General features: G+C 42.8%; 1 protein-coding gene across 3 annotated transcripts; it reads right to left on the bottom strand.

Annotated features, from left to right (window-relative positions):
* Positions 1–472: 472 nt before the first annotated feature.
* On the bottom strand, positions 473–7,402 carry LOC120712169. 3 transcript variants are annotated; one of them, XM_039997884.1, is made up of 2 exons: positions 6,760–7,402; positions 473–885 (listed from the first exon to the last, which is right to left on the bottom strand). In XM_039997884.1, exons 1-2 carry the CDS (start codon positions 7,112–7,114, stop codon positions 578–580), a joined length of 663 nt encoding a protein of 220 aa, XP_039853818.1. In that variant the 5' UTR covers positions 7,115–7,402; the 3' UTR covers positions 473–577. The 3 variants fall into 3 exon arrangements, with proteins under 3 accessions (XP_039853818.1, XP_039853817.1, XP_039853819.1); XM_039997883.1 differs by having other exon boundaries at positions 473–960; positions 6,760–7,401; XM_039997885.1 differs by having other exon boundaries at positions 473–874; positions 6,760–7,400.
* Between the last annotated feature and the right edge of the window lie 5,185 nt (positions 7,403–12,587).

Genomic DNA, 12,587 nt, shown 5'->3' with positions numbered 1-12,587 from the left:
TACAAAACTATACCCAATTCTCCAAAAGGACTCGGATATCTGAAATAGAGCTATCCTTATCCTAAACTCCACTAACTTAGGACTTTTACAAAAGAGGAGAGAATGGCTAGATCTTGATGTGTCCTCAAGGAGAAACACCTTCTTTTCTTATATAGGCTCACAAGGTTGGTTCAGGCGGTTAATTTCATGGGAATCGGGTGTAACTGACTTAGAAAAACTTCTTGGAGACAACACATGGCAGCGGGAGGTGAGGCGTGCCAGAGGTGGTTTGGTCGAACCACTGGTTCGGCTGACCTACTGTTGCCGCATCTCGCCACCGCCTTCGGCCAAATTGATGCCCCGCTGAGTTATATTAGTTTTCTTTGCTTGTTAGCCCTTTGAACGATATGTACTTGGTCTTGTTTTATGGATGGTATTTCTTTTTACGATGGTGTTACCGTACTTCTGTGGCAGGGATCGATAGCACGGCAACTGGGTGGAACTGGATAAGATTCTTCTCAGGCGACGGCAAGACTTATATCCTCATGACACTCAATCAAGAAAGAAAAATGGGCTACGCTATTACAAGGGCTGAGTTTTAACGGACCCAATCAGGCCCAGCAATTCTAGAGCTGATTTTGGAAAAAACGCCTTCCTGGAGCGCGCGCCTCCGAAGGCGATGACGCCATCTAGGCACAACACGGGCGGTAACATTCCTCCCTTCTTCAGAACCGGCTTGTCCCCAAGCCGGAGCACGAGGAAACTGCTGGCGTAGTGCTTCCTCATCTTCCCAAGTAGAAAGTTCCACAGGCCAGTGTGACCATTGTACCAGAACTTGCGTGATCATCTTGTCTTGATATCGATGCAGATGACGGTCGAGCACAAACATTGGAATCTGTAGATCATCTGACAAATCAGGAAAATAAGGGCTTACCAGAGTCGATGGTTGCACCGCCTTCTTCAACAAGGATACATGAAAAACTGGGTGAATGTTACATCCATCAGGCAACTGCAATTTATAAGCAACCTATTGTTGACAACCATTATTTCCCATTTTGACCGCCAACTTCTCGGGAATAAAATGAGCTTTACACCATGTTCCATATATATTTTACTTATTTCTAACAAGGGCAACAATTTTGGATGAGTTGTGGTTGCATGAACTAATATACCAAAAATGAGCCAAAACTGGGAAAAATCGAGGCTTGCCGCCCTGGCACCTCTACACAGTGTGCCATGTCTTTGATCCAGGAGTGAAGTGACATGCTCACATTATCTCTAAACCATGGATTGGATTGCAAGTTGGTTTGATCAAATGGACCGAAAGGCCTAGCACATAGATTGAAGGACCCACCTTCAACACTTACCCTAATCTTTTGGCCCGAAACCACCTCTCTAGACTTCATACACTGTTGATCAAGAAGTCGGTGAAACGGAGGGCCAAGACGTGCCGAACCCAGGCTGGCCGGCCTACCAACTGTTAGCTTAAAACCAAAGCAACCATCCACCGCCATCTAGAGAAGATCAGAAGCGTCCACGAGAAGGTCGGCACCAAACGAACAAAATCCCAGGCCGGCCGGCCCCACTTTGCAGCCTCTCGGCCTCATCTTCACATGGAAGTTAAGCACAACCGCTACAACTGCGTACAACTAAAGCTCGGCCAAATACTGACCTTGGAGCACTATAAATAGAGTGCAACACTCTCACTCTCAACATACACCAAAGGAGTTCTCTCTTCTCACTTTTACTTTCTAGAGTAGGTTAGGTAGTTTGGGAGAGAGTCGAGCCGAGCTTGTCTCGGGATTTCGGAGTTGTCATCGGAAGTCGGGTATAAGCTCTTGTATATTTTTCTTTGGCATTTATCGTTATAAGTTATCTTCTTTGTCTTTTCGAGTTAGCTTTACTTTTCGCATTTATTTATCTTTCCAAGTTATCTTGCGTGTGTGCGGAAGTAATTCATCTAGTTTAGGCTTTATATCTTTCTTGTTTATCGGGATCTTACCTTGCGGGTTCTCTAGCCCAGACTAGGGAACTTAAGTTAGTTCCCTAGATTGAGGGGTGTTTCTCTTGTTCGCGACAAGAGAAATCCTAACATCAAGTACGGACGTGGTGTCTGAGCTCAGTGTTAGCTAGAAAGTGTGTTCCACTCAACGGTACCATTGTGGTAGGTGGTAACAGCCCTTGTCCGTCCCTTGTAGTTCACCACGTTTGAGTATTTTTATAGCATTAGTTACATGTTGTCGTTAGACTCCCTTCTCACCCCTTTCTAAAATCCTTCCTTTTCCAGCCGCCGAAGTAAGCTCTAGGTTCCCGATAACTAGTTAGAATCAAGGTTTAGTCTAGAGAGGCTAGCTCGATAGTTTAGGAGTGTTTTAGGAGTCTTTCTCGCTCGTTGTCCTCCCAGCTGCTTACCTCTCTAAGGATTAGAGTCTCCTGTGCCAAACGGTCATCGTTAGACATTATCTTATCTATCAGGCTTACCCCGACAAAGTTAGTCGATTCATATCTCTAGTAAAGTTTGTCATCCGATTCCTCAATACTCTTTACCATAGTGCTTCCCTGAGACAATATACGATACCCTGGAATACTCCAAGGTGAAGTGCTACAGCGGTGATTCTATGCGCTTGCGGAATCCATATTCCATTGAGCATAAAATCTGTCATTCAATTCCTCAATACTCTTTACCATAATGCTTCCCTGAGGAAATATACGATACCCTGGGATACTCCAAGGTGAAGTGCTACAACGGAGATTCTGTGTGCTTGCGGATTCCATATTCTATTCAGCATAAGAAACACCAACACTCACCAATTCTTTCAAGGATCAAATAGGGTCCAAAGTATCTGAAGGATAGTTTGTTGGAAGATCGTGCTGCAAGAGAAGTTTGAACATAGGGTTGTATTTTGAGATAAACTGACTCTCCAATTTCAAAAGACCGAGGTGATATCTTCTTGTCAGCCTGTATTTTCATATGTTTTTTAGCGCGCAGAGGGTGTTGATGCAGAAGTTGTTGCATTAGTGTCCGTTGCTGAAGCCATTCTTTGAGGTCTGGAATTTGACAATGTTCAATTCCATGTTGCCGATGTTCATGGCCTTAGACCACCATAAAGGGAGTACTATCTAGTGTAGAGTGATACGATGTATTATACCAAAACTCTGCCAAGGACAACCACTGAGACAATTTACTGGTGCAAGCACGAACAAAACATCGCAAATAAGTCTCAAGACATTGATTCATTCGCTCAGTTTGGCCGTCAGTCTGGGGATGATATGTTGTGCTCATACGCAAAGTAGTACCAGTAAGTTTGAATAACTCTTGCCAAACAGTACTGGTAAAAATTCTGTCATGGTCAGAGACTATAGCAGTGGGCAGACCATGTAGTTTGAAGATATTGTTCATGTAAACCAAGGCCACTTGGAGAGCAGTAAAGGGATGGGACAAGGGTAAGAAGTGTGCATACTTGAAGAACTTGTCCACAACCACTAGAATACAATTATAAGAGGATGATTTAGGCAGCCCCTCAATGAAATCAGGTGTGACAACTTGCCATGCACCTTGTGGAACTGGCAGGGGTGATAAAAGACCAGGATAAGGTACTCTCTCAGATTTGGCATGTTGACAAATAGAACATTGAGATACAAAACTCTTGATGATGTCTTTCATTCTTGGCCAATCAAACAATTTCTTGATTCATTTGTAAGTCACCTCATAACCAGAATGTCCACCAACTGCACTAGCATGAAGAGCTTGGATTATTTTCTAATGCAAAGAGATAGTGTTGCCAACCCAAATTCTGTGCTTGTAGTAAATCAGACCAGAATGCAAGGAATAATGGCCAACTGGTGAAGAAACAGATAATTCAGACAAGAGTTTCATGGCTGCCTCATCTTGTAAATATGCCTGTTGTATTTCTTTCAGCCAAGTGGGTTGAGACACAGATATTGCAGCCAATTCAGAAGAAGGTTGATGAGATACACGAGATAAAGCATCAGCTACTCTGTTGTCAATCCCCTTTTTGTATACAATCATGTAGGAGAGACCAGTAATTTAGTCAAAGCTTTTTGTTGCCAAGGGGTTGTCACTCTTTGGTCTTCGAAGTGTGTCAAAGAACTCTGATATGTTTTGATGATAAATTTAGAGTGCTGCAAATAACTACGCCACTGATCAACTGCCATTAAAATAGCAAGACATTCTTTTTCATAAGATGACAATCCTCTAGATTTGACCCCAAGAGCCTTACTGATGCATGCAATAGGATGACCATCTTGTTGCAGCACCAAAATCTAAAGCATCAGTTTCAACTGTAAATGGCTTGGAAAAATTGGGCATTGCTAATACTGGTGCAGAGATCAGAGCCTGTTTGAGTGTTTGAAATGCCTCTTCAGTTACACTAGTCCAAACAAAGAGGTCACCCTTCTTGAGAAGATTGGTCAAAGGTTTAGAGATGAGACCAAAACTTCTCAAAAACTTTCTGTAGTAACATGCCATGCCCAGAAAACTTCTAATGTCCTTGACAGATGATGGAGTTGGCCATTTCCTGATGATTTCAACTTTCTTAGGATCAGTGGAAACACCAGCAGCACTAATGACATGGCAGGATAACAGAGTTCCTTCTTGGCAAAGCTGCATTTGGCTAATTTAACATGAAACTTATGTTGCTGTAATACAGTAAAGACTTGCTTCGGATGGTAATGATGATCAGACTAGCTAGGACTATAGATAAGAATGTCATCTATAAAAACCACCACAAATTTGCGAAGAAATGGAGCCAATATTGCATTCATCACTCCCTGGAAAGTATCGGGTCCTCTTGTGGCACCATAAGGCATCACTTTGTACTCATAGTGGCCATTATGAGTTTGAAATGCAGTTTTAAACTCCTCTCCCTTTTTCATCTTGATTTGGTGAAAGCCTGAGCACATATCCAATGAGGAAAACCAACAAGCACCAAATAATTCATCCATGATCTCATCTATAATGGGCAGAGGATATTTGTTTTTAACAGTGAGAGCATTGAGACATCGAAAGTCCACACAGAGAAGCCAATCACCTGTTTTCTTCTTAACCAATAGAATAGGAGAACTGAATGGACTGGAACTATGTTGGATCCACCCTTTTCTGAGCATGTCAGCAGTCTGCTTCTCGATTTCATCTTTTTGGGTTGGATTATAACGATATGGCTGAAGCCTGAAAGGTTGAGCGCCAGGGATGAGAGGTATTTGATGGTCACCTGGTCTAGAAGGTGGTAATCCTTGTGGTTCCTGAAAGAGATCAGCAAACTATTGCAGAAGGTGACAGATTTCAGAAGGTAACTCAGCAAGGTTACTCTGACAGTCTACTGCAGCAAGGTGGACTAAGTGTAAAATCGAATCTGTTTTGAACATTGCCTTCAGCTGTGATTCTGTGATAGGAGGCCCCATAGTAGCACAAGTCTGTACTCCTTGCAATGTAATCTGCTGACCAATGTACTAAAAGGATAACCATTTCTTTTGCCAATGAACCTGCATGGGACTGTGCAGTTCTAGCCAATCCATTTCTAGAATCATGTCATAGCTACCTAGAGGAATGATTTTGAATGTAGTTCTAAAGGTCAGACCCTGAATGCCCCAGATCAATTCAGGAATCTCATGTGTTCAAGTAAGCAGATTGCCATTAGCCACCTTCACAAGAAGTGGTGTTTCTAACATCTTCCACCTAGGAATGGTAGCAGCTAACTGTTCATTAATGAAACAGTGAGTGCTCCCAAAATCAACCAAAATAAATGCCTCCAAACCACTTACAAAACCTCTCAACCTGATAGTTTTAGAACCCTCAGTACCATGGATAGCTTGGGAGGACAGGGCACACAAATCTTCAGTTACATCTGAGTCATCAGAGTCAAACTGAGTGTTGGTACTGTCAGAACAGCCAAACTTCTTCAATAGAATGCAGGGAAACTGTAGGAGGCACTTATGACTAGGATTCCACTTTTCACCACATTTGTAACACAAACCTTTGGCTCTTCGGTAAGCTTTGAGAGCTGACAATTTATCATCCATAGTCTTGGGTTTGACAGGTTTAGAACTTTTCTTGTCATCAACAGGGAGAGAATTCAAGGATCTGCTTGGTGAGGCAATAGAAGAAGAAACACCAGACTTGGTGCCATCAGTAGAGTATCTTTTCTGATAAGAAATGCCATCAGGTTTCTTGAATTCTTTCCGAGGATAATCCACTAAAACTTCCTCCTGCAAAAGAGCCAAGGAACTAGCAGTATCCAAGTCTTGAGGTCGATGAACTACTACAATTGCTCGAATATCATCTCGCAAACCATCTATAAAGCGGTTAGTAATGATAGAATTAGCTATAGTGGGGTCATGAGCTAGCATTTCATGGACCAGATCACTAAATGTTTCTATGTAGTCAGAAATAGAAGTGGTTTGGTTAATACGGAAAAACTGACAGATCATGTGATTCCGCTCATCCCGATCAAAGCGGGCACACAAGGCTGAGCCCAACCCTTCCCAACTCAATTTGGCGCTACGGGACTGGATGGATTGCAACCAAAAGGCTGCGGAACCGATGAAATTCATGGTGGCTAACCCTACCCAGTAATGCTTGGCAACAGAATAGATATCAAAAAAGGTCTCACACTTACGGATCCATAACTTAGGGTTGGAACCATCAAATTGGGGAGAATCTAGTGGGGGGAAAAGCATGACATAAACGGGACAATTCGCTCTAGTCAAGATGCGACTCCAAATCAAAAGTAGCAGAAGAAGGATTTGGGAATTGCTTCGCACCTATGACTGGAGACGGATGAGGAATGGTATACACCACTCCAAATCCAGACCCCCAGTTGTGTGTTTCGACGCGATGGCCATGTGGCCCAAATGCAGCCTCCTTGGAGGTCGCCACCAGATGGGCAGTGGCCAGCGCCGGTGAAGATCCCACAATCTCTGGTGCAGGGTGAGTGATGGGTGCATCCAGATGCGGGGAGGCAGGGACGGTGTTGGAGAAGAGCTTGTCGAAGCGGTGGCCGAGGGTGTTGACGGCGATCTGCAGATCGGCAACACTCTTGTCGACTTCGGGTTTCCAAGCTTCGAATTCATCCTTCGCCAAACGCATCTCCGTCATCGTGGCCTTGATCTCAACCATCCCTTGCTTGTTTTCTTAGAGCATCTTGAGAATACGCTCAAATTGTTCATCCGTCTTCATGGTGACTTGAAGGCGCATCTGGTGATCGTGAGATGCCAGGATCGAGTCTCTGGTACCAGATGTTACCATACTTCTATGACATGGATCGATAGCATGGCAACTCGGTGGAACTGGATAAGATTCTTCTCAGGCGACGGCAAGACGACGACGACCCTACCAACGCCGGCGTGCAGCGCACGGCTCTGTTCGGGGTACAGTTTAGTTCGAGTTCTTCTCCACGCAGGGAGGTAGCTTATATCCTCACGACACTCAATCAAGAAAGAAAAATGGGCAACGCTATTACATGGGCTGAGGTTTAACGGACCCAATCAGGCCCAGCAATTCTAGAGCTGATTTTGCAAAGATGCCTTCCTGGAGCGCGCACCTCCGAAGCCAATATTTTTTTTCCTATTTGTCAAAAATATATGCCGATTTTTTTTTTACAAAAATGTCATCCTACCGCCAGTTCATCCGGCGGAAGGTAGGTACCGCCGGATGAACAAGTCGTGCTGCTCATCGGAAGTGCACCGGGAATTTTTCATCTAAACAACGCTAGATTTGTTGTAATTACAAAGTTGTTTAGATCTGATTTCCGGTGCACTCCCGATGAGCAGCACGACTTGTTTAGATCTGATTTTTTAGATCTAAATGTTGTGTCGATTATTTAAATACCAGAATGATTCCAAATGAAAAAAGTTTGAATTACAAAGTTGTAGATCTCGTCGAGGTCTATAATTTTTGTATAAATTTTATCACAATCCGAATCCATATAAATTTGTTATAATTTTTTAAAAATGTGCGGATGAACCGGCGGTATGTTTTCTACGGTGCACCTGCCGCCGGTTCATCCGGCGGTACCTACCTTCCGCCGGATAAACTGGCGGCAGGATGACATTTTTGCAAAAAAAAATCGGCATATATTTTTGATAAATCGAGAAAAAAATAATATAAAAAATAAAAAAATTCTCCGAAGCCAATGACGCTGTCTGGCCAGGTATAGGGGCGGTAACATGGAGACTTCGCACTACTTGAACAAGTCATCAAAGTAATTTCCTCATATCCAGTTTGAATGCAATTTGGGCTTCATGAACTGAAAAAAGGTGAAGTATGGTTCTTTTTAATAATGGCTTTTTATAGTAATAAAGGCTTTTTTACTGTTTTTTTTGCGGGTAGGCTTTTTACTGTTATGGCAACCTGCTGCCTTAAATGGAAATTAAAAGTTATCTACGAATGACGAACCTTCTCTGATTGGACACACCCTTGTAGGTTCCTAGAGTTATCAGATTACTTACTCTAGAAACTTAGCATATTCTAGGGAAAGGTCAGGCACGCTAAGTATGGATTATATTATGTTATCATGATTTTTCCACCACTGCTACTGCTTCCCCGTGATACAACGAGCCATATATAGCATCGCCGTCATGCCAGCATGCACGCAGAACGCACAGCTCACGCACACGGAGCTGGCAGACACTTTGGGCGGTGGGCTCGCTTCAGCTTCAGCTCTCAGATCCAAGCTCTAGCCAAAGTTTGTAAAATAAATTAAGTATTTCATATTTTTATTTTAAATCTGAAATAGAAGTATAATGATTTAGCAAAAGATTCTTCATTTATTTACAACTCCGGCTCTAAGCATTGTCAGAGCTGGGTATGAGCAGCTCTAAAAATTTTACGAATTTTCTATAGTTGGAGCCATACCAAACACTTCATTCTTCATCCGCTTTAACAAGAAAAAGGAGAGCTCATGCCGTTACCACATGAGACAAACCATCGTGGTCACAGAGAGCCAACCATAGTCTGGTGCACATGCACCATGATTCTGCTTTCTCTTTTGCAAAAAAAACATTATTTCTCGTTCATATAGTCTTGGGGTGCGTGCAAGAGCTCACAGCAAGTTTTACGGGGCTGAGTCAGCGGGCGATTGAGAGATCCACGCCAGACTATTCCGATGTGGAGGTGCAAGAAAGCAGGAGAGAGAACAGAATCACCGTTTCACAAGTCGCTCGGCGCAGGTGGAGGAATCTAGGCCCAAATGCCCGCTTTGAGCCCGTTGCTGGCGACTAATAAAGCAGCGACTTCTTCCTCCTCCTGATCTCGTGCTCCCTCCACCTCCCTCACTCAATCTCTTCTGCTCCTCCTGCCAAAGCAATCTCCCGTGCGCCAAATCGATCCCCAGCCATGGGCGGAGCTACATGTAGGCCAACCTGGGCCATGGCCCCCCTTCCTCTGTGCAAAGCATTCAGGTCGTAGGCTGCAGACACAATCACAACCAGCAATGCATCATCTTGGGAAAGAAATACAGTCCAAAATAAGCTACATGGAATGTGTTTCTGCTAGGCTAGTTAATCCCTATCGATTGTGAAGCTCAATTACAGCCCAAATATCTATAAAACCATGGTTCAACTCTCTCTCTCTTTTTATTTTGCACACATGAATGCATCGGTTAGTTTTGAACATGTTCATGGCTAGCGATGGTGATGTTCAGAGAAAACAAAATCTAGGCACTTAGTGCCAGCCGTTGAACTTGCCCGCCCCCTCCTAGGTCTCAGGGTTGGCTCCGCCACTGTCCCCGGCATGCCAAATCGAAGGCTAAAGCCACCCCCCCAATCCTTATCTAGTTCATCCACAATCGCCACAAAACCCTAAACAACAAACTGACCGCCAATCCCATACGAGATGCCTTGTCAATCCAAGAGGGCCTATGCCCTAGCACCAATGGAGATCCCGCCACCGCCTGGTGCTCATCCTATTCCACCATCGGCCACCCCTTCCATGTTTGGGCTTAGCGCTTGGTGCCCTCCATATCCACCACAGTCCATGGTGCCCTCCTCCACTCCATACTAGATTCATAGGCTACAGCACCCAAACATGGCCGGCTCATTGCCTCAAGGCCCTTGGTGGGCACCTGCTTCCTCTGCAAATATGGAAGACTCCAATCTGCAGGTTTTGTAAGTGTTTCTTGCATTCAAACTTGGTTTATCTTCTTTTTTGTCCACTTGCGTATGAACTAGAGCATGGTAGTTAGTTTCTAGTGACAAAATTTGTTGATTGCTCAATTTCTAGTATGCGTGGTAGTATTTTTACGTGTGGAAGTTCAGTTCAGTTCAGTTGAATAAATTCATTTGTGTATGGATTAGTCCTGCTCAAAGTTTAGTTGTGCTTCATATAGCCAAATATTATGAGAACATGTACCACAATTGTGCTTCATGAAAATTTCCTTTCTACTGCTGATTTTTGTTATAGTGATATAATGTTGTCTTTTCTCATTACCAGGGGAGTGGATTCTACCCCACCTGGTGGTTTGCTGAATTTCTTCAACAAAAACCCACCTAAGAATGGACCTCCACTAGTTGTGATCAATGGTACTTCATCGCAGCTGATCAATATTGGTGACGACACAAGCTTTGATTATCCTAGGACTGAAAAGCGCATGCTAGGGACAAAAGATGAGGATATTATTTTGATAAGTTTTTTAAATCATATTAGCACTGCATTAAAACACCTCTTTTGATAATATTATAGGTTGGTACCTGGGTTAACAATTCAAATGATGCAATCCGTGCAAACTACAAGAAGAATGACCAATATTGAAAAGATGTTACTGCCGCCTACAATAGTGCAATCCCAAAAAATCGTGCAAGTCTAATGAAGTGTGTCAAGGATCGATTTGGAAGAATTAAGAAAAAGGGTTGCATGGTTTTGTGGTAGCTGGAAGGAGGCTAATGCTATGTGGGCTAGTGGTAAATCTGATGTGGATCTAATGGACAGGGCACTGAAACTTTATGGGGAGAGCATAAAAAAGATGGTCCATTTATGTTTAAACCTTGTTGGGATGTTCTTCGCAAGGAACCAAAATGGGATGCCTATTTAGAATGCCTTGCAAATTTAGATCCAGAAAAGAGAAAGTTCAATCTTGAGGACGATGTGGGGCTGCATTTCTCTGTAGATGACGACAAAGAGGAATGGCCAATAGGAAGCAACAAAGATAAAGAGCTCAAAAAATGAAAGAGGAAGGATCAAGATTGTATTATAGAACGTCAAGAAGAACTGTAGCTACTTGTAGATGCTCAGAATAAAGCAAATGAAGGCCAGAAAGAGATGCTAGATACACAAAAGTGTGTGTCTAGTGAGAATCTTGAAGCTCGGAAGTTTGCTTACCTTGCAACAAAAGAGAGTAAGGAGTCAGACATGCTAGAAACATACCGAGACCTATTGAAGCAAGACACAACTGTTATGGCTGAAGATGTGAGATCTGAGCATGTGTTAGCACTGAGGTGTTTCAGGGAGAAGTTATTTGGCAACACTAACTAAGGTACTACCCTACTAAAACTGTTTTAGTGCTTCATTTGTTGCATGTTTTTACATAATACAAGTTGAATTTGTTCTCTACCGCATAAAATTATTCTATGCAGATAACAATGTATAATTAATCCAATCAATAATCAATAGTACAATACAATGTATTGTAATCAGATGAGATAATTATGAAATTGACTTCTACATATTAGAATGTATCATTAATCCAGTCAATAGTCTGCAGATAATTATGCAACATAGCACATCTATATATACTGCTACCTCCCAACTTCATATCCTGCCAACCATATTCACCTTCTCCTCCATCTTCCTCACTCTCTATGGCAGATTCATATATGGCATGCACTCTTTGGAGTTGCTATTTCCAACAATGACCTTAATGTGTTGAATTAGTCTCCACTGTTTTTTTATTCTCTAAAAGGAGAAGTCCCTCAAGTTCATTTTTCAATCAACGAGAATGAGTATACAACAGGTTATTATATTGCTGATGGTATATACCTAGAATGAGCTGCTTTCATGAAGACTATACCAGTTCCCAAACCTAGAAGCATAAGGTTTTTGCCGAGCACATGGGCAAGGAAAGATGTGGAACATGCTTTTGGGGTATTGCAGTCCCAATTTACCATTGTTCATCGGCCTGCACAGCTGTGGAAGCGGGAGAGTGTTGGGATGGGCATGTTAGCCTGTGTGATTCTCCACAATATGATAGTGGAAGATGAAAAGGAGGATGCGACCATTCACATTGACTTGAATGAGAGTCCAGGGGCTTCATTTGCTCTGCCTCTTGAAGTCAATGTTGGTGGCAATTTGTGTGTCACTGGTGTGCTGTGCAGAAAATGCTATCCATTCTCATTCGCAACATATCCAATTGAAAAATGATTTGATTGAGCACATATGGCATAGGTTTGGAAATAGTCGCCGTAATTAATCATGGTAGAATACTAGTGCATATTTCTATATTTTTCAGTTAATACAGCATCATCATGATATCTTACAAATATCTTCCATTTTAAGAACTTACCTGGATGTGGTCATCGGTGGTGGTGCTACTGGTGCTATTTACGTGTACATTCTCTAGAGTTTGTTCTATTCATTAACTGAACTTTTTTGTATCAGT

Source organism: Panicum virgatum, chromosome 6K, assembly GCF_016808335.1.
Source record: "Panicum virgatum strain AP13 chromosome 6K, P.virgatum_v5, whole genome shotgun sequence".
NCBI classification, from domain to species: domain Eukaryota; kingdom Viridiplantae; phylum Streptophyta; class Magnoliopsida; order Poales; family Poaceae; genus Panicum; species Panicum virgatum.
The sequence above is the reverse complement of the archived record's forward strand: the minus strand, read 5'-3'. Positions and strand labels throughout refer to the sequence as shown.

Coding starts and splice junctions, on each gene's coding strand:
- LOC120712169 (XM_039997883.1), bottom strand. CDS start 7,114: ATGGTTGAGATCAAGGCCACGATGACGGAGATGCGTTTGGCGAAGGAT. Junction 961..6,759: donor TCATCCGTCTCCAGTCATAG/GTGCGAAGCAAT, acceptor ACATTCACCCAG/TTTTTCATGTATCCTTGTTG.